This window comes from Gasterosteus aculeatus, chromosome 6 (genome assembly GCF_964276395.1).
Source record: "Gasterosteus aculeatus chromosome 6, fGasAcu3.hap1.1, whole genome shotgun sequence".
NCBI classification, from domain to species: domain Eukaryota; kingdom Metazoa; phylum Chordata; class Actinopteri; order Perciformes; family Gasterosteidae; genus Gasterosteus; species Gasterosteus aculeatus.
Genome location: NC_135693.1, coordinates 2,225,156 through 2,252,625, shown reverse-complemented (window position 1 = coordinate 2,252,625; position 27,470 = coordinate 2,225,156). Strand labels below are relative to the sequence as shown.

Below are 27,470 nucleotides of genomic sequence, written 5' to 3'. Positions count from 1 at the left end.
GATACAGCCACAGCTAAAAATGACAGACGTGTGATGAGTCGCCATCCAAACATTACTAAAAAGTCCCTGTACGAGAAAGAAACTCCTTATTTACACAATGTTGACTGTTGTTCCACAAGAGAACTTAAAATGGAAATAAAGGAGCCATTCACTACTGGAGGAAGTTTACAGAGCAGCAGCTCTAGTGACAGGTCAGAAAACACAGAATAAAGTCAGAAAGCCTTCATTTCTACTCCCCCCAACGAAGTTAGGCAGTAATTTACTTTTCCATTAGTTTTACTGTTCGGCATCGCCCATTGATGACAATCCTTCATCTCTCTGGATGAACTAACAGTCAAGTCAGAAGTTTCTCAAGTTTATTTACCAAAATAGGCCTACTAAGCACTAAGACTAGTTTGTGTCAGACCAATGCGCTTTACCTCTCCTTGTGTTATTGGATGGGGATATGCTACTAAGATCAATATGATATTATGATACGGTCTTAGGAAAAGTAGTTACACACCAGAAAAGCTCATCTAGTCCATGGTAATACAGCCTGATCTCCAAAACCTGTTGGTAAAAATGTATACAAAAATCTTGAAGATACAAATTCGTAGTGATACATACGAAATAAATACGGACTGGCAACTGATGATGTCACCCTATTCAAAGTGAATGGGGGACCTGCACCCCGTAAACACACTTTGTGAAGTCTAACGATGTATAAAAATGATTGCATTTTTAACGAGAAATCAATGTTAAATTGTAAGAATACTAACCCTAACCCCCTCAAAAAATCCAACATGGCGGAGAGACGTTCACTCAAGAATCCAACATGGCAGAGAGACGTTCACTCAAGAATCCAACATGGCGGAGAGACGTTCACTCAAGAATCCAACATGGCAGAGAGACCTTCACTCAAGAATCCAACATGGCAGAGAGACGTTCACTCAAGAATCCAACATGGCAGAGAGACGTTCACTCAAGAATCCAACATGGCGGAGAGCCGTTCACTCAAGGGGCGTGGTTAACCACCGCCAGTTAGTATGTATTGTTACAAGTTTCTATGTCAAATATTTCGTGTACATTTTTATGAACAGGTTTTGGAGATCATGTTGGGTAATAACCCCAACCCACATAATAGAATAAGACAGGTCTATGTTTACTAGTTGTTTGGACACGTTGGATCTTCTCTCCCAGAAACAGGTCATTGTTTTCCGTTATAAGCCAACACATCACCTTTAAATGCAAAGAATACAAGTATGCACTATTGAATGACTACTATCCCGAATGAGGTGGTCTGGTTGAGGAGGCCTCTGTGCTGCATACTTTGCTGGGCACTATCTTGGCCCTCGTGGCTGTGGTTGGATCTGATAAACAGCTGGCTGGAGCTCACCTGATCTTGTAGTTGGGTAAGGTGTGTTTCTTCTTGATCACCCGTTTCAGCTGGTTCACTATGATGGAGGTCAGCTGAGGCAGCGGCCTTCCCTCGAACTGGGATTTCACCTCAAAGTCCACTAGCGGGTCCTCGAGGAAGGAGAAGGACCAATGGGAGAAGGGCATGCGCGTGAACTGCAGCCTAAGTCGACCCACCACGCGCCTCATCTTGACGAACAGGTAGGCGGACTTCCCGAAGACGAGCTCGACGTCGATGGCGAGGTGAAAGCCCCCGTTGTACTCAATGTCCACCTCGAAGTTGATTTCCTCGGGCATGTCGTCCTCGTTCAGCTGCACCGGCTTCAACAGTCTGGCGCTTTTAAACACCGGCAGCGACTTGCCCAGCGAGATGTCTCTGAGACTGAGACCCTCCAGGAGCCGACCCGCCGTCTTGGTCTGCAGCAGCTCCTCGAACTCCACCTTGATCTTTTTGGTGAGCCAGTGTCTGACGGCGGGGGTGTCCCGGAGCTCTCGGAACAGGAACAGGAATATGGCGTTTAGGAAATTGCACGTTTCGGGTCTGGCCGCGTCCGCGGGTTCGCCGCCGGGAGGCGGCGGCGGCGGCTGTTGTTGTTGTTTGGGGCTTCCGCCGGTGACAGCCGCCGCCGCGGCGGCCTCTTGCTGTTTGTGGGCGCTAACGTTCGGTGCCGTGCCGTCCTGCTGCGGCTGGCCTGCTTCGGCATGTTGGGTGTTGAAGTAATCCTTCAATGCGTTCTCGGGCTCTACTTTGACATACTGCACTGTCCTGCCTATGGGCTCGGGGCTTCTCCTGTATATCAACAGAAACTGTAATATCAGCGTAACGACCGCACCGGAGACCGCGGAAATCAATATAACGTAAATCATGTCGAGCGGCCGCCGTCCCGAGGACAACACGCTTTCATAATCGAGGGGTTAGCCGCGGTAACAAAGCAAGTTCCACCTGGTCGCTCTGAAAGCTGCCATATCATCAGCTTCTTCCCTGAGCTTCAGGCTCTTCACCTGATTGGACAAACGGATTACGTTGCTGTGCGTGATGACGGAGACGGAATATGTTTCTTTTGATGCGTTCACGGTATGCCGGATTCACCGGGTTTCCACTACAACACCAGTTTAAGTTGACCTTTTTTCAGCAGGATACTTCATTCGGTTTATCCAACTTGTGTGGGGACACGTGACTAATGCTGCAGTAACGATGTTCTGTAAAATTGTATTATAACAGAACCAGCAATGATATGCATATGAAAATGGACTTTAATATACACAAGACAGGAAGAGTTATAACAACATCCAACAATTGAATTGCCTTTATGTTGCTATATGAAACATTTAAGTTTATAAGGGAAACCATAACAAGTTAATGCTTCATTATGACTTGATGTCCTGTATTGTCCTTGGCCAGAGTAAAAGTGTCTTATCCCTCTAATCAGTAGACACACACCTCACATATTCTAATATGACGTTGTTCAGACACGGAAGCTGTTCTGACTTGCGCTGACCAGCTGGTGGCGCTGGATGAGGCGTTAGGAATGACCGACGTACTACTCTTTAACACCAAATTCCCGCAGTTCATGGCAAGTCCGCGGACATAAACTTTAGACTATGAATCAATGTGGCATTAAAGAAACCTGCGCACCTCCTATTGTCAGTCCTGTTGAATGGTTTAAACTGCATAAACCAGCTGATACTTTTCGCCGCTTTTACATAGACACATATTCGGTCATTAAACATTTCCGAAGTGAATATTGTTCCATTTCCGAGGGGACCATGAAGGCAGCATGGTTGCTGGTAGGATGCTACCTTCGCATCACCAGGTGTTTCATTAGTGTGAGTTGCCGCCGCTGGGCTGCTATCGGCGCGTCTTGTGGCTCCGCGGAGAGGATTACTGTTTGCTTTGAGCCGGACATCGATATAGAGACATTTCATATATTACCTTGAAACATTTTCCTCCATGGCAGACGTCATCGACTCAAAAATGAGCAGTTTGAGGCTATTTAAGGAATCATTTGGTAAGTCAGACATTCCAGTGTCTTACAGATTCGCTCAATATATTCGGTAGCTACATTTTTTTAGTTAACGTTTGGAACTATAGGCTGAGATTGAGACCTAATGCAATATATCTTGACATGCTGCATGTTGTAATGGCTTTGTTGCAAAAAAAAAAAAACATTTAACCATTTGATTTATTTTAATTTATTAGCTCAATAATATGTATATATTCATGCTTATTTTGTTATGTCTGCCATTCATTTGAGTGAAACTATGTGTGTCCTGGTTAACCACCTGAATTCACAACCAAGAATGTTTTCACAATGACAAAATTGACTTGTGTGTATATATATATATATTATTTTTTTTGTGCGATTATTGCACCAACATTTATTACGATATGCGAAATTATTGCAATTTTCAGACCATTCTATGCCACTGATGACATAATGACAATATAATAGAATAGTAATAGAAGTACACTATTTCAAAGAACAAAGAACATTTTATTCGTCAGAATAATTAGACATCAGAAGTATTAAAGACTGCGGATTGTTGTTGTTTTAACTTAGTTGTGTTTTTGTTGCCACTGTTTTTAAACAAAGTTGACACACCGGCTCGTTTACGTCATTGTACGCGAAAAATACCCCCGTGGTTTGACGCATTCCCTTCCCCCTGTGTGTGGAGGCGCTGCCTGAAACAATGAACGCAGACAAGAGGGAAGTGCATCGACTAAAATGTTGGTGACGTTCTTTATATGTGAAATGAATACCACCAAATATTATCGCACTTATTTTCCAATATTGTGTGATAAGTCAGTATATTGCATATCGCGACAGGCTGTATACTCTAGTAAACTACACCACTTTCCCATAGTGTGTTTGGATAACGAACAAGTTTCTGATCTAATGAATGCTGAAGTCGGCCGTGATACAACCAACATAAGTTTGAAGCACTGGACTAGTTCACAACCTTTCATACCACAGCTAACTTTCAACCTTTATTCTTGACCTTTGGCTGTAAACAGTTGGGCCTCATTTAAATAGCTTCATGCCTGCAGATGTAGGACATAACTGATGTGACTTTTATTGACTGGCATCAATAGAGATATGTGAAACCTAAGACCTTTCTATTAACTTTTTTTTTTTTTTTTCGAAAGATCTCTGATCTTATCAGAGATAAGGTTGCATAGGGTGAGATGGTAGAAATATATCCGGTAGAAATTTTGCAATAGCAATTCTTGTGTGAGAATGATGTGATTCTGGCAGACATAGAATAAAACCAAATAATGTATAATTTCTTTTTTTCTTTCTTTTTAAATTTTTTTTATTCCATATTGCAACAATTAACCAAGTCAAATCCCTCTACGTGTAACATATGTGGCAATAGATGGCTTCTGATTTTGACTCTAATTCTGATAACAAGGAAGTAAATATCTTTAGGCTGTTTGACCTCCCCTTACCAGGTCATGTGATGCTTCTAAACTTGGCAACTCTTTACTGTCACATCAAAACGTGTCATATTCACACTTTCTTCGATTAGACAAACTATATACAAAGTTTTCACAGAACTAGGCTAACGTTTTCCCACATGCGCACAAAAAGAGAGACACAATAAGCTATGTTCTACATGTAGCAGAGAGTTTGTTCAAGGTGTGTGTAGACTTCACTGTGCCACAGGTATTGGCATGCCATTCACCTCCATTCAAATGTGGAAACAGGCTCACGATCTGTGACACAGAATGGAAACATGGGTGGTCAAAACGGAGAGAAGCTGGATTCACCTGTGTGGAATTATGGCCCTTAGCGATACATTATGATGTGGTTTATGTTTCATCTCTTGAACTTTACCCAGAGCGTGCCGTTACATGCCCCTGCATTCCCAGAGAGGGAGAAACAATGCTCAACTCATCTGGGGTTTGACTTACGCTTGATGCTGTAAGTCCTAAAACTTAACGTACACTATTTTAAGAAGGATACCACCCAGGGGACAATGTTTAGTTGTAAACGGGAAGTTTTACTTTTTTTTTTAACATTCTAACTAGAAATCAACTCCCTCTTTCACTGCTTCATTCATATGACATCTTTATTTATTTCATTATTAAGTTCATTTTGTACCTTCAAGGCAACAGCAACTTAACTGAAACCCTGCTTGGGATAAGAAACCCATTACAGTGAGCAATTACTTACCTTTACATTTCAATATTATTAAGCAGTGATACTATTTATAACTTGGACAGTTATTTTTTCTTTTTCTTTACGGAATAGATGTTAGGGGGAGTCTGCTGGTTTTATACTAATTCAGACAAAGATTTGATAAGAAACCAAACAATTCATTGACTTAATGAGAATGTATGGAGCCTAATCAAGGCCAAAAGTGTTGTTCATTTAAAAAGAAAATTGAACCTGAAAGTTTTGGTCTTTAACATAGAAAGCCCCTACAATGTATTCAAAATAAATAAGTGAATGGTAAGCACGTTTGGATCAAATATCATTTTGAATATTTAAAAAAAATATATATTTATTTTCATTCTTCACATATTAACAGTATGTTTTCAATATATGCTGTCCTATGTATTTTTCAGCGGCAGTTTATATTTTCATGTATATACACTCACCAGCCACTCAAGTCTTGATTTCAGCTGAACATTCAGATGGTCAGAATTAGACCTAAATCAGATGAAAGCATGGATCCATACTGCCTTTTACATTACATTACAGGGGTCCGTTTCAAGTAGGAGGTTTCACAAACCCTAAACTCTGAGTTGATTTACCCTGAGATGAGAAACTGAGTTTTGGGTTGGTTCAAACAACCCTGACTAGGTTGACTCAGAGTTGAGCGCGTGCTCATAGAGCTGGAAATATTAATGCAACGAACGATGAGTATGAACCATAATTAGAAAGAAAAAGCAACACCGCTAATGCAGCAAAGGAGAGAGAAACTGCGTGGGAGAAAATTACTGTAAGTTCCAATATAGTGTTGTTCGTTAATATTTAATGTACACACTAATCATAATCCATACGTTTTACTACAGTTTTTACACTGCTTGTTAGAATGCACTACACACAGGCTCGAAATACACACCCATGCTCATATTTAATCACAAGAATAATATCGCTGGTAAAAACTGGTCCAACGGTGTTGAACCTATAATGTGTTTTATTCAGGTGCGTCCTGTGGAACGCCTCTTTAATGTCTCTCACTGGTTTGTGTCCAGGGAACAAAAGGGTTTAAAGGATGTTTCTCACGGCTCTGCATACAGCAGCTTTACTAATATTCTAATGTTGTAAAGGAAACTGCCGTTTGCAGAAAAACGTAATACTACATGAGGAATGTGCTCGTATGTGAGAGCACGTCCACGATGAGCGACGTTGTTCTGGAAATAACAATATATCTAATCGGGGCCTCAATATTCTCTCGCGACGTGTTTAACAACCTGCGAAGTAAAAGCGCTTCTTCATCAACAGGATCGTCCAGAAAAGGACGTGACATGTTCGGGAGAACACTTTAGTCTTTAACGTAACATCTTATTTTGTTTATATGTGGAAACTGCGCTAAAATCCACCTGATACACTTATAGTACTTGAATGAATGATTCAATGAAAGCGCGCTGTGTGATTGGCTGGGCTGCTGTCAGAGGGAGGAGACTGTGAAAGAAACTCAAGGTTTATTGAAAAAAACCTGCTCCAGACCCCCTGACCAGGTGAGGTTCACAGGCTCAGTTACCATGGTGACTGAGCCTGAGCTTTACACAAGCCAGACTTTCCCTCATCTCAGGGTTAACGTCTGTTTGAATTCCAGTTTGTAACGGGTGAAAAGTCCAAGGTGTGTGTGTGTGTGTGTGTGTGTGTGTGTGTGTGTGTGTGTGATGAGTTGAATCAAGTCAGAGATTACATGTCAGTTTGTAAAAGGGGCTTAGATTGTCCAGGCCAGTGTCGCTGTGGGCTATAATTCCACATTGGACAAATTCACGTTCCATATGTTACACCCGATCTGCTAACCAAGAAGCATCATTCAGTCAACACGTGCTGTTAACATCCACCTTGTAGCTGTAGAGTCTTTCTCCAACCTTTGCCATACTGTATTTGCAATGGGCAGATAAAAGGGAAAGAGGGAAAAATTGTCCAATATCAATATTCCTTTCTAGAGATCTAGAGATGGTTGAGCCAGAGAAATTAACAATATTATTTGGTTTAATCTGCATACCTATGAAAACTGATACAGAACTTACTGATGATGACTCTTAATGGTAATGTATAAACATTTAAGAGTAGTGGAAACAGGGTATAGCTTGAGGCATTCCGGTAAATTGTCTTTTTTTATGATAATCTTTGAAGTGAAGCATATGTTGGACTTCCAATCCTTAACCTCAGTCAATGCGTATTCACGCTGGACAAATTTGAGCTGCCACTGTTGCCAAGTGAAGATCTGTGGTTTGAAGCTATACCTCCTTTTTGGGGACAAAAAAAAAAATCCTAGTTATTTTCTCGTTCCATTAAAATGTACACTCCACAAACCGGTAGGTAGTGTGTGGATCTGCACTTTATGCTTTTTTTCATCAACTGGATTTGTGTCTCAGTAGTGTGAAATAGAATACGCTTTGGTTCTGGCTCACAAAGCTGTCTGTTTGCTGCGTTCCCTCCCTTTAAAACCGCTCCAGGCCATTCTACTCAATATGGCTCAGACTTGCCCCTGGTCCACTCAAACTGCACCACTCACTTCTCCGCTTCCTTTTCAAAGCACTCTCTTAACCACATTGGTGAGCTCACAACAGCCAATTTATTTTTGACAACAGTGCGCAGTAAGCAGAGCATATTTATGAAAATATATTTTATTTTAATATTTTTTAATTAATTGAATTTGATGGACACTTTGTTTAAAATCCTCCAACTCCCACGGTCTACGTTGATCCCATGTTCAAATGAGAACTTAATGTGGAGGTGGAGAGAGAATTCACAGTGAGGATTAAATACAGACCACCCAAAATCAATGAAAATAATGAATGAATTAGGATTCAGTCTAAAAATGAATAAATCATATATAAAAGTATGTGATTCTAGGTAGTTGATAACTAAAAGACCAATCACACACAAATGCTGCTGGTTTCTGTTATGTTGGCATTTTAACTTTGATCCCTGAATAGTGCCTAATAAATTGATACACAGCAATATTCAGGTTGAACCATTCCAATTAAAAATATAATCAAATCGCATCAATTAGTTTCTGGGGACACATATTTCTGCCAATTAAAAAACACATACGTGTGTAGTTAGTTCAACATGTAAATCAGCCACAAATGATTGGTGAAACACGTGTATATTCCCATAACTAATGGAGACTAATATAGACCATAGAAATAAACAGACTGAAAGTCAAATTGGGGCAAAGTGCACTTGTGTAGGCTGGTCTAAAAACTGGTGAAGGGGATTTACCTTTTAATGTACCGTTCAGTGGCCTAGACGGCTGTCACTTCCCTGTAGAAATGTTTAATTCCATTAGAAAAAATCCACTGATAGTACAAGATAAGACAGCGGAAGAGCACCTCTGACGCTTACTGGCAGCAGGAAATGCCGCACCACACACTGGAAAAAAAAACGTGTGTGTGTGTATTTTAAGGAATAGTAATGGAGCACACGGGCCTACATAGAAACGTCTGTGTCATGACGAGTGCTCATGTATGTGGGAGGCTTTTAGTTACAACTATTTTTTTTAAACTATATTTAGAACTCAGCTTTTCAAAGTATTTATATTTCTGTTGTTTAAGTTTCTACGCTTTGAGAGACCACTTCCCCATAATGTCTCATCTCGTTGGGCTGCGTCCTTGTGGGACCGTGGTAGACCTGGGCTGGTCGTAGGCTGAACCGAGCGGCCTTTGACACGGGGCGGTCTGGCCTACGGGGACACTTCCTGCTTGCGTCACCAGCTTTTCCTCCGCTGCTCCCGTTGCCCAGCAACCGGCTGCGCTTGGCAGTAAAAGCCTTAAAATCACAAAAACAGATGAAATGCAGTGAAGAAGATAATCTTATTTCATTTAATTCAGGAAGACATGCCTCGCCTCCAGAGCATGATGTATTTCAGGCTGAGAGAACAAAGAACATTTCCAAGTAATTTTAAATGAAATTAAAATCATTCCTCCTGGTTCCCTAAAACAAAACAAAATGTACTGTTTTCTTATAATCTCACCACAAAACAATGTGTAAAGTTAGTTTATCATCACACAAAACAAAAGGAGCAAAGCCACCAAATTCAGTTTCTTTGTGTATTTCACGTCAATGGACTTAGAAAGTGATATTTCAGGTTCATAACCTGCCGACTGGAGCTCACTTCGATTCATTTCTGTTCATAACATGAAGTCGTCACAGGCTGAGTAAGATGTTAGTCAGCCTCTAAAGTATGAAAGTGAAGGCACCAAAGTGACCTTTCACTAATAACTATGGAACGGGACGCAGTGGCTCCCGGCAACGTGAGCAGCTCGTTGTGTATTTGTTAGAAATGTGTGTTGGTACATTAATGTGCCTGGTGTGTTTTCCCCTGCGGTTGTCTCCCATGTCCCTGATTGTTTCCTCCTGTGTCCAATCACCTGCTTCCCCCACTGCAAGGCTCCCCTGCCTCCGTCCTGAATAAATTAAATTCTCATTGGCCCGCACTGCATGATGGGATGTCCTCGACTGCATAGGATAGATAAGATGTGTCCTTAAATCGGTGCCTGGAGAGTATGCGGTCGATGAATGAGTCCTGAAAGGATGCATCCCAATGAATGGAGGCACCCCACACATTTCGGACTCTACGATGGGCATTTAAACAGCCCACGGCTGTTTAAATGCCCAGTATGCAGGACCACTTGAGCTGCTATAGGCCGTCGGTGGGCAAGAAAGTAAGTGGCAAAGGATAGCCTATCAGCAGGTGTGCTTCCTTATTCACCCTGGGGTCTACGCGTTTATGGTTGTACTCATTGGTTGGCTACGCTTATGCAAATGCTTAATATTGTTTTTTGGAAGTGGATCCAAAACATCTTTTAAACTGTAATATGACCTAAATGAAAATGTACTGAAGGTTTTTCTTTCAGACGGAAAATCAGATGAATACTTATTCAGACTACTTGTATTTTTAATTTAACATTTTCACCATATCTAACTATAAAGCAAGGAATCTGTCTTTATGAATCCCTTCAAGCAGAACGAGCAGGTTCCCCCTCAATAAACTTTCTTTTTTAGTCATATTCCACCTGAAGATTTTTCTTTGGTATCTCATGATTTGATTTTATTGGAATTGGAATCTACGATGGCTTTCAATTCAGAAAATTCAGTGCAGAAAGACAATTCTAAAGGAAGAGGAAGCATTGTAATATGCAACTGCTCATGACATCGGGACTATAATGCCAGAATCTAAAATAATTACCACTTGAAACCAAGGCCCACTTAGCACCGTCCTGCAGAAAAAGCTGCCTTTGTGTTGCTCTCCCAACTCGTCATCTATGAGTTAAATGCCGGAGGGCATTTCATTTAGTTTTCCATGTTGGTGTGATGGTGGTTATTTCCTTGTTCTGAAGGAACGTTCATGTACTAAGGCTTGTTTACTTTTGTTGGGTAAATATAATGCTGCAAAGTTGACTGAAACTATATGATAAGCTTAGAGGTGACATTAAACACAATATTGAAGCATTTCCTTTACTTGGTAACAGACAGAAGCAGCTCAGAACCTGTGGAGGACACGGACACCACCAGCTTTCTGGCAGAATTTGTAAGCTCCTTTATTTGTCTTTCCTCCACTCACGTTGTTTACCTGACTCATTGTCTTGACATGTCTTCTATGCAGTTTGCTTTGCACAGATTTCGCATTGTTCTTCCTCAGAAAGGAGTCTTACAATAATCCCCTAAAAATGTACAATAACTGTGCTGTGATTGGTCGAGCCTGAGGGCTCACTGAAGAACAGGTCGCAGCACGCTGTTTTCTATCTTGCTCTTCCACAGGCACTACTACATCTTGAATGTTGTCTAACTCTTCTGAACAGAAACGGGTTAACAGAGCAGTTTCTCTCCCCACCTTTTATTCACGTAATCTTGTCTTCTCTTGTCTCTCCCACAGTCCCTGGAGGCCAATTATCCCGTGCAGGTGACCGATCGGAATGGTAAATAAGGTTCAAATTGCAATGGTTCCTTTTGCCCCTATCATAACTAAAACGGTTATATACAGTTAAACTGCATTCTGAGTTGTGTTAGTAGCGAAACACGTTTTCTCCCAGGTCATGGGTGCAGTGTTAAACACGCTGTGATTTGAACAAAACTATTTGGTGATGTTTAGTAAAGACATCATGGTTTCGTGTAGACACAACCCGTAGTGTCCTATGTGAAAGCCCTGTTATGACTCATCCACTTTATGTAGAATATGCTTAGAAACACATTTGAGAAAACAAAAAGTATGGTAATATGAATTGAGCTAAATTGTAAAGAAAGTAAAAACCTTTGTTTCTGTGAATATCTATATATCCCTGCAGTGTTTTCAGGATACACTGTAATCTGTCTCCAGCAGATGCTGTGACACTTCACCTGAGCTCCATGTCCGCTGGATTCCTGAGCCCCTCCTCTGACCGAATAAGACAGGTTTGTTTGCTTTGACACCACCTTAGTTTATCTTTCACAGAGAAGTTCCACCTACACGTCAAACAAAATGGTGTTGATTTTAAACAAAATGGTGGTCTAGAAGTGGCAAGAAAAGCTTGATTTTACATTTTCACTTTTGCATCCTGATCTTTTTTTCAGTCTGGTAGTTTATAGCTGTTGAGTATTTAACCACAAACGTTTCCACTTGTAGGAAAGAAAGGTCCAACAGCCACCCTATACTTTGATGTCTAACAATACACTGAACAGTGTGCGTATTAAATAATATATTGGTGTGTTCTCCAAGTATATGACTGCCATCAACCAATCAGAAACCATCATCAATACATTTTTGTACTGAGGCAGAAGTGCACTCTGTGGGTGCTTCCTCATATTCAGCGGGTGAGCACACAGGATGTGGTTTTTAACCGCTGAACCGTGAGTGATGCTAATAACACAGCAGGAAGACAGGAAGCAGAACGAATGTTAACGCCATTCTCCGCCGTGGAGCTTTTAAAGGGACCGCCTTGCTTAAAAAGTAACTTGTAAACAAATGTTATCAGTGGGACTGGAAGGGAAATGGGTCCATTCCAGACCGCCCACTCACCAACACAATGTAGTAGTGTCTGGATTTTTGTTTTGTGCAACAAGAATAAAAACTGCCTTCTCCTGAAGTTTTGTGGATTCCAAAGCGTATTTGGCTCTAGAATATGTCAGGCCAAAATAGTAAGGGAATGGTTCCAGAATAGATGGTAAAAGTAGTGAAACGTGGCACATACCCCCAATATATTATATCTACATTAAGTAAAATAACAAGGCCCATTCTCATCAGAATGAAAGCCCACAGTACAGATTTTCATAAAAAGATTTAACTTATAAATAAAGAATGTATTTATTTATTACTTTCACTGTCAGAATTGACTTAACATTGAATTTGTATGACAAATGCAAGCAGTGACTTGACCTGTGTGCAACACGTGCTTTTTTTGGGTTCGGATTCTGGCCTCTGAAATCCAACACTTGTTTTTAAAGAATTTATAAAGAAAACATTTGCACATTGATTTTTTGTTATTGGTAGATTGATTTCGAAGTCCTCTTTCTCCCCCTACTGGAGCATTAATGGTTAGATTCAGTAAGTGTTATTGCAGGTGCAGTTTTAAGTGTGAAAAGTAGAAGGGAAGAAGAGGATGACCGAAGAAGAGACATTTTATGGAAAATAATGGATCTCTTCAAAGAGGCATGCACACCTGCTGTTGATGTGTTGTGTGTAGAGGGCAAAACACAACTTTACAAGTGGAACTAGAGGTCATGACCATTGCCTTGTGGACTACGATTTGGGAGCTTCGAGCTAGTCATTTTGGCCGCCGCTGTCTTTTTTATATCATCTATAATGATCTGAAAACAAAAAAGTGAAAAGATGGGAACAGGGACAAACACCAGACCAGATGACGCAGTGATAGTAATTTTTCATTAAGCACATGAAAAGAAGTAAACGTGGTATTAATCATGTGTGTTTCTCTACATTGTAGCCAGTTCAAGATGTTGAAGAATGCACCTGGCCAACATCTACTTCACCAGGTAAATTCAGTGCTTAATCCTCATGCATTCAAAGTGTCTTTATATGTTGGTGGATTCTTATTTGCAAATATTGTTATTGATATTTACAGAGGTATCTTCAATGCAAGGAAATGCCATTTTGAAAACATCGCTGTGAAATAACAGCAGCAGTGTTTTTGTTTATTTTTAATTTTGCAGGTGGAACACATTAAGTCAAAAACTACTTTACACAGAGGCAAAGACAGAACATCACACCGTTTCACTACGCTAGTGTAGCGGTCAGTGTCGACCCATGGACATGTAGAAGACGTCCGTCCCCGCTGGGCACAGACATGTGCAATGAAGTCTTTCTTTAGAAGGCAGACTCTAAAATTCCATAAAAGAAATCCTTTTTTATAGTATAGAACGTCCGCACATGGCGGCCGTCTTGGTACGGTTAGTTGTTAGTGGTACATGTACTTCCAATAACTTCCAAATAAAATTAACGTCAGAGATGTAGTTATGACACACTTAGGAATAATGTTCTGTTTAATGTAACTTTCATATGAAAACCTATGGTTATAATTATTATAATAGTATGTAGTGTCATCAATACATCTCTGTACAGGGTGGGCATTTCTTGATGTATATTTGTAAAGGAGAATCCTTTTTTACATAATTATTCATAAAATGTACACAGTGTCATAACTGACGTTCATTACAAACCGTTTAAAAATTGGTTGAGTTATGGTTATTTAAAAAGTACATGTATCACTGCCAACAGAATGTTATGGGTGAGCGAGCTGACTGTACCAAGATGGCCGCCATGTGCGAACATTCAACTTCGTTGGCCGGCAACGCGGACGAGACATCTAGCCTTTATATACATACTGTATCTATGAATGTGTGCACAAGATGACAGGGAGACCCAAAATGGACACACTTTGGGATAGCCTTGAGCGGTTGGATAGTTTAAGTGACTGAATGAATAAATGGAATGGAACAATGGAACTACACTTCAGTTGTAGTGTTACTGCAATATACTGTAATTTGCAATACACCCATTATCTTTCGCTAACCTAATCTTTCTCGTTGATCTCTGAGCATAGACTCTCCTAAAGAACTACAGTTACTTAGCAACCACTGCGAAAGGTGCAGCTGCCCAGCACCCCCCCCCAAGATAAGTGACCTCATGAACGACAAGGATCTCCTGGACTTATTGCGGCTCAAGCTGGATCCAAATCACTGCACAATCAAAAACTGGAAGAACTTTGCAAGTCGCTGGGGGATGAGCTATGATGAACTGACCTTGCTGGAGCACCGGGCCCAAGGCTCGCTGTCCCACAGCCCCACCCAGGAGTTCTTGCTTCGCTACAACCAGAAGACGGTCAATGAGCTCACGGAACTCTGCCGCATATACCAGCGCATTGATGTCCTGCGACTGCTGCAGAGCTGGATGGAGAAGGACTGGCCGTCACGCTGGCAACATGCTCATTAACTCATGTATGTTTTCCTTTGGTCAGGAAACTGTAAGAGATTTCTTCTCCTTCATAAGTGTTCATTGTTAGGGACTTTAGTAAAAAAGAAAAAGACAAAACAATGATCCACAAACAGAACTGAACTGACTAGCACAACCACAAGAGGGTTGTCTTTGGGTTTGAGCCTAATGTCCTTTGTCCTAACAAACCTTTGGATGGGTTACCAAGACACTTGGATATGGCATTCTATTCCCCTTGGGATGAATTATAATTGAATTGGTGATTCTCCTTTTTTTTCTGGATCGCTATCTGCAGTTTGAAATAAAATTAGTTTTTCATCATCAGTCTGAGCTGTACTTTGTGTTTAGTGATAATTCGCTAATTATTCTAATTCTGACATGCCAGTATAAGATGATAAACATAGTCAACAGTACGCCTACATGTTTTCAGCTTCATCATGTGCATGTTAGCATTTAGATCAAAGTATTCACAGAGCTGTCAGCTAGTAGACTTAATCTATATGATTTATAGCTGCATATTTCTAGAAAGAGAACCAAGGTAGAGGTCAGAGCATTTCTTTATATTAAGAATGTTGTTTTATATTTGGAATTAACACTTACTCTCCTACGACATAGCAGAATATGTCACCTTTGAGTTCTAATGGCATACTTTTTACCGTTGTTTTACTGTTATTACATCCGTGTTTGTTACTGGCAGTTGAATGGAGCTAAGTGATCAACATCAGAGGACGATTCTACGCACAACTACAACAATGATGTCATAAATATCTACTACATAAAAAGAAATTCTACTTTGTTAAATTTGCAAACCAAAAAAACTGAACTATTGCCAACTTAAAAGTTATGTTATTCTGTTTTTTAAATAATTTTTTGTAATAAACTTGTTTTGTCACTATGAAATAAATAAATTTCAAAATTCGTAAACGCTTCAGTCATTTTCAAAGTAAAACTAAGAAGCAACATCATCCCTAAAGTTAACTTTTGAATTGATACTTATTTTGATGGTATTTGAGCTTCCTTTTTTCAATAAGTTCTATATATTTCATTTTTTTCCAGAGGATTTCTTTAACGAAACCTTTTTTTTTATTAGTAATATTCCTCATTGTCATGCATTAATTAATTAATCAACAAACCAACAAATCTTTTTCAAGATTTTTATTAGTTATGAAACATAAGCATCTCTATCAGCATCATTTTAAGTTGTATCCACAAATGCTTTCACACAATTATTCTATCAAGTAAAGATGTTGAAGTAATGCATATCTTAGAAACTTAAACCCCTTAATGGGATCACATGTAATGCTAATGCAGTTATGTAATAAGTAACATACTTCCAAATCAAAAATGTTGGGAAAATAACACATAAATAACAGGAATTTACACAGTGTAAAACAAGTTTAATCAGTTATTAGACAAGATTGATACATTAGCTGGCAGTGATGCTGGGGTCAACCAGTGGGTCAGGACAATACAGGCCAAGCTTACTGGAAAATATCGGAGTTTGGGCTGACGTGTACAAAAAATAGTGAGTACGGTATTATTAACTTGTAGAAACAGTGTGAAATACCTCTTCCTGCCCTCTCTTTGTTGCTCTCTCATGTGTAAATGATCTGTCACAGTCACAAACTGAGACAAATAATTGGTTAAGTTACATGTATTTACAATATTTTTGGACTGAAGCTTTACTTTAGGTAAGTAAAACAGAAATCAGTCAGCGTCTGAATCCTTAACATTAAGGCCAAGCATATTGGAGAGGCTCAAAGACAATTTGTCATGTTGATCTGGGATAAAAATTTCAGGGGCTACCAGACCCACTATGGACTCCGGCTTGTCTACTTTGAAAGTACCTCCTCTCACTAAAGAATCTGTGTTTGCAGATGTATTGACATTAAGAGTGTGTCTTGTTGCTTCAGTTGTTGAGATGTTAGCTGTCGCCGATTTTTCTGTGGCCATTTTTAGTCTCTGCCTAATGTCAATTTTTTCTCCTGCTGTTGTTGTAGGATTTACTATTGGCAAGCGGATCCCTTTGCTGACGATGTAATCCTTTGCCTCTGAGTCAAGTTTCGATACGCTTAAAATATCCTCAGTTCCTCCAATGCCATCAAGATTGTTCCTGGGCAGTTTGTGCATTTTGAATACAGGAACCTCCAAATCGGCATTAGACACAACAGTTTCAGACTCATCACCACTTTCCTCTTCATTGCTTTCTGTTCCAGACTTTAATCCCCATTTGAAAGGCCATTTTATCCTACTCTTCGGAGTACCTTTGACTTCAGCATCTGCTTCAGCTGTGATATCAAGTTCCGGTGTGTTGATAGGAGTGACCATGTTGACCTTTGGGGCCTCAATTCCATTCTCCACTGCGGTACTAACACTAGGAACTTCTAGTTTGGGATTTTCAAGACCAAATTTTGGATGCTTGAAATGAGGAAAATTGAAATCACCGAGATGTGAATCAACATTTAAATCTGGTGTTTTTAACTGCGTGTCAGGTCCTTTGAGGTCTGCTGTTGGCAGGTTAATATCCATGTTTGGAGCTTTCAGTGTGACAGGTGCTTCCAGCTCAGTTTTTGGCACTTTGGTGTCTATTTTTGGTGCTGCGAATTTTTGTGGAGACAGGCTGAGATCTGGTGCTTTTAGATCAAAACTGGGCCCTGTTACATCAGCTTGAGGCAAATTAAGGTTGAGATGTGAACCTTTAGTATCCAGGGTAGGAACATTGATGTTTGGTACACTGATGGTTGTTTTGGGGCCAGAAAGATCCACATTTTTGTTAAGAGCAGCATCCAGATCTAGATCTGGAGTGCAGAGATCTCCTTTAATTGGATTCAAGCAAGGCGTTTTGACAGCAGCTTTTGGCAATTTAAGATTTACATCAGGAAGATTGACATTTTCAGCATCCACATTAAGATTGGGTCCTTTTACCTCTAGCCCTTTCCGGCCAAACCCTGAAAGATTTATTTTGGGTAGCTTTAATTTTCCAGCTGGGGTATCAATGCCTGGAGTTTGAAGGTCTATGTGAGGACCTTTCAGATCAGCCTTTGGGACATTAATGTCAAGATCTGGGGCATTAAAATCTATTTTCGGTGCAGACAAGGTGAGATCTGTTGCTTTAAGGTCTACATTAGGTGCAACCACATTGCTTTTAGGAAGGTTAATGTCATAGTTGGTATCTGGACCGTTAATACCCAAATGCGGATCTGCCATATTGAGTTTTGGAGTCTTGATTTTTGGGGCGCTCATGTTCACCCCGTCAACCCCGTTGAGGTCCATTTGTGGTACCTTCACATCAACATCAATGTCACCCTTTGGACCCCTTGGTGTACCAAATTTGGGTTTCTTCAAGTTGAACCATTTCAATTTTCCAGAATTGTCACAATCGGGAGTATCAATGCCCAACTCTGGGCCTTTCAGGTCAGCTCTGGGTAGATCTGGTGCTTTCATCTCACCATTAATCTGTGGAGCTTTGAGACTCCAATTGGAGACTGAACCCTTTGGCTTTTTTAAAGTCCATTTGAACTTCTCAGATTGACCCGCAATGTCGACATTTGGGGCTTTAACATCAGCTTGGGGTAGATTCAAATCAACATCGGGTCCATCAAGGGATGCTTTAGGAGAGAGATTGAGGTCAGGGGCTTCAGCATCAACGTCAATCAATGAGCTTTTCACCTTTGGCCCAGAAAGCAGGAACTTGCCCTTTTTGAGTGTGGGGAACCTGAGTTTGCCAGTCTCTGGTGCTTTAACATCAACATCAGCTCTCGGTAAATTCAGATCAACATCAGGTGTGCTTAACGCACCGTCAATTTTAGGAGCTGTGAGATCTACATCTGGTGTGCTCAGATCTGCACTAAGGTCCATATCAGCTTTGGGACCATGAAGTTTGTTTTTTTTCCACTTCAGATGAGGCCAGTTTATTTTCCCTGATGGAGCATTAATGTCTGGTGCCTGAAAGTCTACATTGGGGCTGCTAAGGTCAGCTTTTGGGAGATTCAGCTCAGTATTTGGTACATTAATGTCACCCTCAATTGTTGGAGTTAAAACATCGGATACGCTTATGTCTGTGTCTAGGTCTGCTTTGGGGCCTTGAAGTTTTGGGTTCTTCCATTTCCAATTTAGCCAGTTGGTTTTACCAGATGGAGCATCCACATCAATGTTTGGGGTTTGCATGTCTAGCTCAGCCTTCGGCAAATTTATGTCAAAATCTGGGACCTCCATTTTTGAAAGAGAGGGATCAACATGTGGTGTGTTTAGGTTTGCATCCAAGTCCAGACCAGCTTTAGGGCTATGAACTTTGGGTTTTTTCCTAAAATTAGTCCAGAATTTACCAGATGAGGCATCAATGTCAGGATTTGGGGTTTGAACATCTAGATCAAAGCTTTTGTTGTCAGTTTTGGGTAAGTTGATGTCAACATCTGGTGCACTGAGATCCCCATTGATCTTTGGTGTGTTGAGGCTGAAATCACTGGAAGGGAGACTTGTATCACCAGAAACATGCATGTCTGCTTTTGGTGTTTTGAGTTGAGGGAGATTGAAGTGTGGCATTGTGAATTTTGGGGCCTTGTATTTCAGGTTGTCTGTCTTGATTTTTGGTTTCTCGAGGTCGAGTGAGGCACTTTTGGTGTTGATCTTGGGAAAGACACTGTCATTAGGTGCTTTAAGGGTGCCATCTAGATCTCCTTTTATATCTGGTCCATTCAGCCCAAGAGAGGGCATTGGGAATTTGGCACTGGCATCAGCTGAGGGCTTACTTAAACTGAGACTGGGAAGGTCTCCATTGAGAGTAGGACCACCTATTTCACCCCCCAAGCCCTGTGAAGCATTTAGCTTTCCACTCAGGCCGTCAAGGGAAGCATCCAGTGACAGATCCTTTTTAAAGTTGAGCATCTGTTGGTAATGGAATGATAAACAAACTAGGTTAACTTGTGTCATTAATAGGTTATAACAAACATAAACTGTACCGTTATCATTAGCACTGTGTTAAAGATCTGCTGTTACTATTATTATTATTATTTATTTCCATTTCCCCCAAAGTAGTTTTACCCAAGTTAGGCAAATATTACCTTTCCAGAGTCATTGCGTACTAATCCAAAGGAGCCAAGGTCAGCACTGGCACCCAGCTGCTTCTTTGTCAGAACCACCATATTTTTATCATATGGCTCCAAGACCTTAAGGATCTTCAAGACTTCACCTTGGTTGAAGTGGTCTAGATGTATCGTGGCTGCAACAATCTCATCCCCTGCAACAGATTGAAAACAAATTACCAAAATAAGCATGTTTATCTTTTCCAAAAATACTTTACCTACAGACACTGGTTAAATTTAATGAAACTGCAGCAAGAACAAAATATGAGTTTCAATATTTACTTATTTTGTCTTACCTGCTTGTAGGCCACTTCTTGCAGCCATTTTGTCATCTCCTTCCTCGGAGTCGTCTAGGACCAGACTTTCTGAGAAAAGTCTACTCTTGCTGTCTCCGCTCTATGTTTTAAAGTGGTTCACAGAACACAAGATGAGACTTGCAATGTTTACATTTAGCAACATTTATTTATCGACAATCTTGTTTACTTTTTTACTTACCATAATTTCTTAATTGTATTACATCCACGTATCATTGACTTTTTTACCAAAACACAAAAAAACACAGAAACTCCAATCCACAGCAGTTATCTGCAAAACAACAAAAAATAACTTTATTTTCGTGTCAAGATAACTTCAATTTGTGACAAAGCTATTATGTACCTTGTGTGAGATGAAGATTCAGGCAACAATGCAGAATCTGACATAATATAATTGTCTCACACATCACAAAGCTTAACTTATTCTCTAAGTCTTTATCATTGTACAAGAAAAGAAAGAGCATACAACACCTTTTTTAGACTATTTATAAACCACCAGTTTAGGTTTCCAGTATATAATCAATTAACAAAGATGCCCATTATGAATATGTAGGGATTCAATGTTAATCTAAAATCTATTGGACCCCTGATGAACCCTCAACAGTAGACGATGAAGCTTGACCTTGAAGATGACAATAGTACAAACATTATCATCAAATGTCATACTATGAAAATAGCAGAATATCTTCATTATATATTTGAAAATGATTTCAATCAGCTGTCTGTAGCCCTCCCTATTGGTCAGCTCATGCCTCTATCCACACATTCTTGCACGTACCCAGGGCTCTTCACCTGTCTTGAGCAGCTCTTTTATTTTCTGAAGTATCAACAACGACGCCCACAGACCCGATCACCTCACATTTTAGGAATCCCAACCGTCATGGGGAATGTATGCATGTAAACCGGTTGGTTGGGATGCATTCTGACTGACATGCCACACCACACACAGGCTTCCATTCAACCACACCCCAACATCTCCACATGGAAATCATGTAATCCACAGTCACATAAATGATGTTGTTTAAGATGATTACATTTAGTTAATACAAAGTTGTGAAATAAATCCTAAAAAAGGATTAAGGATGTTTAATTCTACTACGTGCTAGACTGTCACATTTTGTATATCAGATGAGGAATCAAAATACACATTAGGGTACTGAGTTTGTTAGAACGACACTGATCAGAATTGCGGATGTTACTCCACAAATGTTCTTGACTTCCAAAACAAAATGAAATATTGCAAAGAGCCAGAACTGCAAAGTGGCCACACTTTTCCAAACCAGAAATCAGGAAAGGCAGGAAAGTCACGCGAGATTAATAAAAGACTGGTAAATGTGCATATTTTCTACTGAAACATGGTGGCACCATCAACACTGACACCAACCACATTGACTCACAGCAGGGGGCGAGTAAAATGGAGGCAGACTATGGTTTGTCCCACTCAGAAAAGCAGCTGATGTTTTTTGTTTTTTTTAATCAAATTCAAAAAGACGATTACGAGACAATGTAATGTTAATATATGTCCAAAATACGGACCTAGAACTTTGCACTTTGATACTTTCAGATCTAGTGTACATCCTTGCACCAAGTCACAAAGTTAGAAAAATAACTCATTAGAGCGAATGTCCCCCCTAATGATCCCATCAAGCAAAAAGACCCATTCGATAGACTCACCGTATGCTGCTTCTACGGACGCCTCTACTGAAGGAAAGCCGCGGAGAGATGTCGCCTCCCCTGCGTGTCACTGCAGTACTGAAAGGCAAGACTGGATGGTTCTGGCAGTCCACTGGCTTTAAGACCAAAGCAAACCGGGAGAACCGGTTGTGTCACCGAGTATTTCAGCAGCCGAAACCTGACTAGGAGAGACAAGGGAGAAACACCACTCCTTCTGAACAGGACCAACCCGGTTCTCCAAGAAATAACACATAGCAACACTCTCATACACAGAAACTTGGCTCACAATCACGTTTTGGTATTTCTGCTTTGATAAAGCGGGCCTTGGGCAATTGTGTGGACGTGGAATTATTTTGACACTTTTGGCAAGTAGGTCGGGGGCAAACATATACGTCGACACCAGTGATTCATTTGGACACTAATATATGATTTTGCGCAACGCCCAGTTGTAGCTTGAGGTAGAAACTTCAATCAAATTTAGGATTACGGTCTTATGTGCACAGATTAATACATTTTGGCCTCAACTTTACGTACATATTTCCACAGTCACTGTTGTCGTTAAAGGATCGTAAATCTGTCTGTGCATAGTATTTCCAATTACATAACTTTATTTCCCATTAGGAATATGACAGTATTTTCATCATTCCAAATAGTAACAGTTTGATTTGTTTTGGTACATAATGTATATCCAGTTGGAGAGCTTCAAGTCAGGGTGTTTTGGTCATGTTGTGTGTGCAGACTTTAGAGTCAATCAACATTCCCTTAGCACAGCATTTACCAACAATAAGATCAGAACCTATTATCATGTTTCATACCAGAGTAACATAAATGTAAAACCATGGCTACTAGTTTAAAACAACCAGATGTACAAATCCCACAATCAGCTTGAAAAACAGCATAATGCTCAAAATAATAGCGCTTCAATTACTGATTCAACATACATTTATACATACATTCTGCTGGCGATTAATTAGTTTTATGTGATTACTAACATATCTCCATGTACCATTAGATTTTTGGGGGGAATGTCCCATGTCAATATTAGTTTCTACTTGGCTGGTGGCTGGAAAGGACAAACATTCAAAATATAGTGAATAGCAACAACAGTGAAATGTTGGCAGAGAAGCTGTAGCGTAGAACGGCAGAACCACGGTACCTGGGATCTTGTGGTATCTTATTACTTCTACTTTTCAGGTATCACAATTCTCCAAGTTAGGGACCTTACTGCTAGATACATACAGAATTTAAGATTACTTTTTATGAAATATAGATGGATTTCTTGTAATTTGTTTAAATGACCCAGTTGAAGAGTAAATCAGCTCGACGTCTTATAAAACAGCAGCTGCTTTCCTTTAATGAGTCATGGTAATGATTCAACAACAGGCGCTATTCTCATAATGAGTTCTTCCAATGCAGTACTGTAACCTGGGGTGTGTTTATAAGTTTAAATCTCTCATTCTGCTGCAGCAAACTGCACCATATTTCCCACTTTAGGCTGCATGCTTAGGGACGCCCAAATGATGTGTCACCACCCAACCCTGCCAATCAATTACTACACTGTCTGATGCAGACAGACTAAGGAGGCTTTTGTTATTGTAAGACAATAGCCAAATAATAAGCAATATATTGTGTGTGGGATTTAAGAATTCGAGGGAGTAAGTTAGTGAGCGAGAGTCCAATTTTATGTTACGTGCTTTTTCTGGTACGATGTCCTGCTACATGAAGAAAGAGGAAAAATAACAACCATGTTCTGAATACAGGGAATAGCCGATCCCCAGCTGACATTGGGCGAAGGCAGGGTTCGCCCTGGACTGGTTGCCCGACTGTCACGAGGCTACCAGCGCAACACCTGGGGACAATAGAGTCATCTGAACGTCCCAAAGCAGGGGAGCGCACCCTGGGAGGGGAGCGCACCCTGGGAGGGGAGCGCACCCTGGGAGGGGAGCGCACCCTGGGAGGGGCGCATCTTCAGCACTAAAACACACACAGGTAAAACAATACCAAATAGAATGATAAAAAATCCAATTGCAATTACAAGTTGTAAAGATGGGGCAGTGTATCATATGGTGGCACTTAAGAAATATAAATGAACGAAAAAGAAAGAAAGCAGAAACTATGTGAAATGCACTAGCCCCGCCCCCAGAGAGAGAGACAGCTGTAACAGGCTACGCGACCATCATATATATATATACATATACACACATACATACATGCATGTATATACAGTATATATACTAAAAGTGGAGGAGCCCTTGAGAAGGCTAAGCTCACCTTCTGACCCATTGGCTATTAATCTGTTGCAGAAATATTCCAGCGTACCCAACATGCAACAATTGAGCCGACGTCTTCTCAGAGACCTAAATCCATCGTTCATCCCGGATCGAGCTGCTCTTGATGGGCGGACGGCAGGACTCCGATGGGACAAGAGGAAGTTGACTCTGGGTTTACGTTGTGATGCCTGATGGTCAAACGCAGTCATGGACAATGTTTCATCTTTTTTTCTGTTTGGATGTCATATTTTCCATGTCGTTGTTGTGTTGCCATTGTTTATGCAAATTCAAAAGATTCCAAGCAATACTATTCTGTTCCGTTAGTCCTTTCCTTGGTTAGCAAGGTACAACGGCATGGCATTGTGTCAACATGTGTAGCATAGTGACCACAAAATGTTCCTGAATCTTGCATATTAATTCACAGTGATCACTCACACTATTCCCAGTGGGGCCTGGAGGCCGGTTTTACTGAAGCCCTGCTACCTTGTAATCTGCCATCTGTTACATGTGTAAAGACATAGAAAGTCATGATGAAAGGTGCTGAAAGAGAGCAAAACTCAGAACAACTTCTCAAATTAAATACATCTAATTCTGAAAGGATAGAAAACGTTTTCCAAAGATGCAGCCCGTCGGCATTCCCCAGGGATTTATATTAAGAGTCTTGCTGTGAGATTGATTAAATCCGGTCTACTGTCAGATCACCAAATAGGGACAGTTCTTCGGGTGAGGGCTGAATGGTGAATTTGTTGGTACACGTCTCTTTGCCGAAGGCGGCTTTTGGTGAAGTCAGATAGGAGGAAAAAAAGATTCCTCTATTCATGTTTCATTTACTGCCTCAGTTTCAGGTCCAAACTGGTACCTTTTAATGAATACCTGCGGAAAAGAGGTCTGTAAAACAAAGATGCACACATCAGTACACAGACATCCGCCTTCTCTGCTGTCACAACAGCGATGTGTGTCAGTCTACTGCCGGTATGTCGTCGGCATGTGGGGCCGAGGACGCTGTCGTCCAGCTGGGGGGCGGCATTCCGCTCATACCTGGCCTTCCTCTCACTTCAAGGCACACACCTTTGGGTATCAGCACTGGGCTGCAGGGCTGCGTGCGTGTCCATTGTGGGTGTATTCACAGCTTTGGTGCGGTTTGTTGAGAATGAGAACGATCGTTTAATTCTGACTAAGTATCATCGTATAGAGATGCGTCAGCAACATGCTACATGCCACAGCATGACTTCTACGAACCCGTTGATGACATGACCTGCAGCTATGTTGAGCAACACCAAGTATAAAGTAAGATCAATTGGATAGAAATGCAGAATGGTAAAAACAAACAAAGTCTGTGAATGAAAACCTGAATCAAAGTACGATTGACATTAATAAATCCTTCTGGAACAACGTTTACAGCTTGTTAACAAATACAGGTAACTACTACTAAATTAACCGTTTCCAAAAATAATAAAACTAAAATATCAAGTAATTACAATAATTAGAGAAACAGTTCTGGTCGTCAACTTCCTTTTATTTTTATGGTGCAAAACCATAGTTTGAACTTGAAGATATTGATTCAAATAGCAAAGCTGTCAATGGTGCATTACTGTCTTTATCATTGAAGCCTAAAACAAGGGCCTCAGCGCTGTAAGGGCCCCAGGGCCCAAACCTACTTCTGTGAACCAACAGGAACAAGTTGCTGCAGAGACGGACTACTCTGAATATTAGGCGTGTGTGTAATTATATATATATATACACACACACACACACACACACACACATATGTATATAGGTCAGAAGTGCGTTCTTAATGGCGGCACCAACCCGAGGACCTCACAGGTCTCATGCAGAGTGCAGAGCAGCAGATGAGTCTTATTCCGTTGGATGAGTCCCACACGCAGAAAGAAAACTGAGGAATATGTTACAATGTTAATTACTAGTTCTAAATATGTGGTTTTTATTTGATTACTTACGGAGTCCTCAGTGTGTGTGAGTCGAGCTGCTTCAGAGAACCAGTTGGTTTGGAAATAAAGTTTGGATACAGATGTGTGCTTGAGTCATATCAAACAGTTCGAGATTTCCTAGAATTATCAAATTGCTCGGTGTGTAATTACAGCGTTTTGTAAACTTTCGCCAGCATGAATGACGTCATTGATTTTTGGACTGCTTGACTTGATTTTCTTCAACAAAGTGTCAATCAGCGAGGCGGAGTGTTGAAACAGCCTTTGCTCTTGTCTTGTGACACCAAGGGAATGCAGAGGAACGGCATTCCTTCACATGCACGTGTGTGTGCACGGTGGAGGCACATTAAGCACAGACGTGTGACTGTCTAAACTTACTAAACACTGATTGGTGCATCGAACACAAAGTAACAAACCACACACTCAGGTATGATGGAACATTCTCCATCCATTACACAGAACCTTCATCGCCCGAAGCATTCAAAACGAGTCTGCATCACTGTAAATCTGTCTTCCTCCCATCGGCACAATAACAATTCAAATATTTACTTGTTAGATTAGGACATTGTGTACTGTGACAAGCCACACTCCTTTTAACTGCAACATTTAGTTTGCTGATCTAGGAACTTGTTTAGGGTCTACAATTAACATTTCTCAAGCCGGTGTTACCCTGCAATGATCAAGATATGTTTTTCAAGAAGATATCCTATGTGCACACCTACAAGCCATGTGTTCAGGCAGCAGGGGGCCGAACACATTGTAGTTGAAGGAAACGACAAAGTAGAGAACATGGGATTAACGCATGTACCCTGATGCTTAGAGTGCAATGTTCAGTCTCTTGGGCAATAAAGCCGGCGGGGTGAAGGAAGGGAGGCATGTTTGGTATTTGGAGTATTTCAGGTACTCTGCCCCGCAGAAACTCTCCTCCGTTCATCTCCTTTGACCACTGCTGAGCAAAACGTCAACGTCAAGACTTGGATAAGTGAAGCAATCACGCGAATACTGATCATACGCAATAACACTGACATTAAAGACAACAGGTAGTGCATGCATGAGAACGGGCGGCATTTGGGAGTCAAAATAAAAAAGTTATTTGATTACAGCCACAGAGTTAGGGAGGAATTAAAGAGAAGCCTTTGTATAAATGGTGTAATGAATGAACAGCTGGAG

At 40.7% G+C, this 27,470-nt stretch overlaps 3 protein-coding genes across 4 annotated transcripts in view; 1 reads left to right on the top strand and 2 right to left on the bottom strand.

The window, feature by feature from the left end:
• The window catches only part of pdzd8 (PDZ domain containing 8), a 39,792-nt gene extending 36,236 nt beyond the window's left edge, over positions 1 to 3,556 (bottom strand). The window contains exon 1 of the mRNA XM_040179197.2: positions 1,376 to 3,556. Within this exon, the coding sequence (XP_040035131.2) occupies positions 1,376 to 2,262 (887 nt within the window). The 5' untranslated portion in view covers positions 2,263 to 3,556. The remainder of the gene's footprint in view (positions 1 to 1,375) is intronic.
• edaradd (EDAR-associated death domain) lies at positions 3,005 to 15,939 on the top strand. 2 transcript variants are annotated; one of them, XM_040179200.2, is made up of 6 exons: positions 3,005 to 3,404; positions 11,066 to 11,124; positions 11,470 to 11,512; positions 11,914 to 11,984; positions 13,511 to 13,559; positions 14,627 to 15,939. In XM_040179200.2, exons 1-6 carry the CDS (start codon positions 3,347 to 3,349, stop codon positions 15,013 to 15,015), a joined length of 669 nt encoding a protein of 222 aa, XP_040035134.1. In that variant the 5' UTR covers positions 3,005 to 3,346; the 3' UTR covers positions 15,016 to 15,939. The 2 variants fall into 2 exon arrangements, with proteins under 2 accessions (XP_040035134.1, XP_040035133.1); XM_040179199.2 differs by having other exon boundaries at positions 3,157 to 3,404; positions 11,911 to 11,984.
• Positions 15,940 to 16,155: 216 nt separating this feature from the next.
• Positions 16,156 to 22,222, bottom strand: LOC120820926 (uncharacterized). Its single transcript, XM_040179192.2, has 5 exons — positions 22,085 to 22,222; positions 20,592 to 20,681; positions 20,393 to 20,492; positions 20,076 to 20,251; positions 16,156 to 19,899 (listed from the first exon to the last, which is right to left on the bottom strand). The coding sequence occupies exons 2-5, from the start codon at positions 20,592 to 20,594 to the stop codon at positions 16,723 to 16,725; spliced, it is 3,456 nt and encodes a 1,151-aa protein (XP_040035126.2). The 5' UTR covers positions 20,595 to 20,681; positions 22,085 to 22,222; the 3' UTR covers positions 16,156 to 16,722.
• Between the last annotated feature and the right edge of the window lie 5,248 nt (positions 22,223 to 27,470).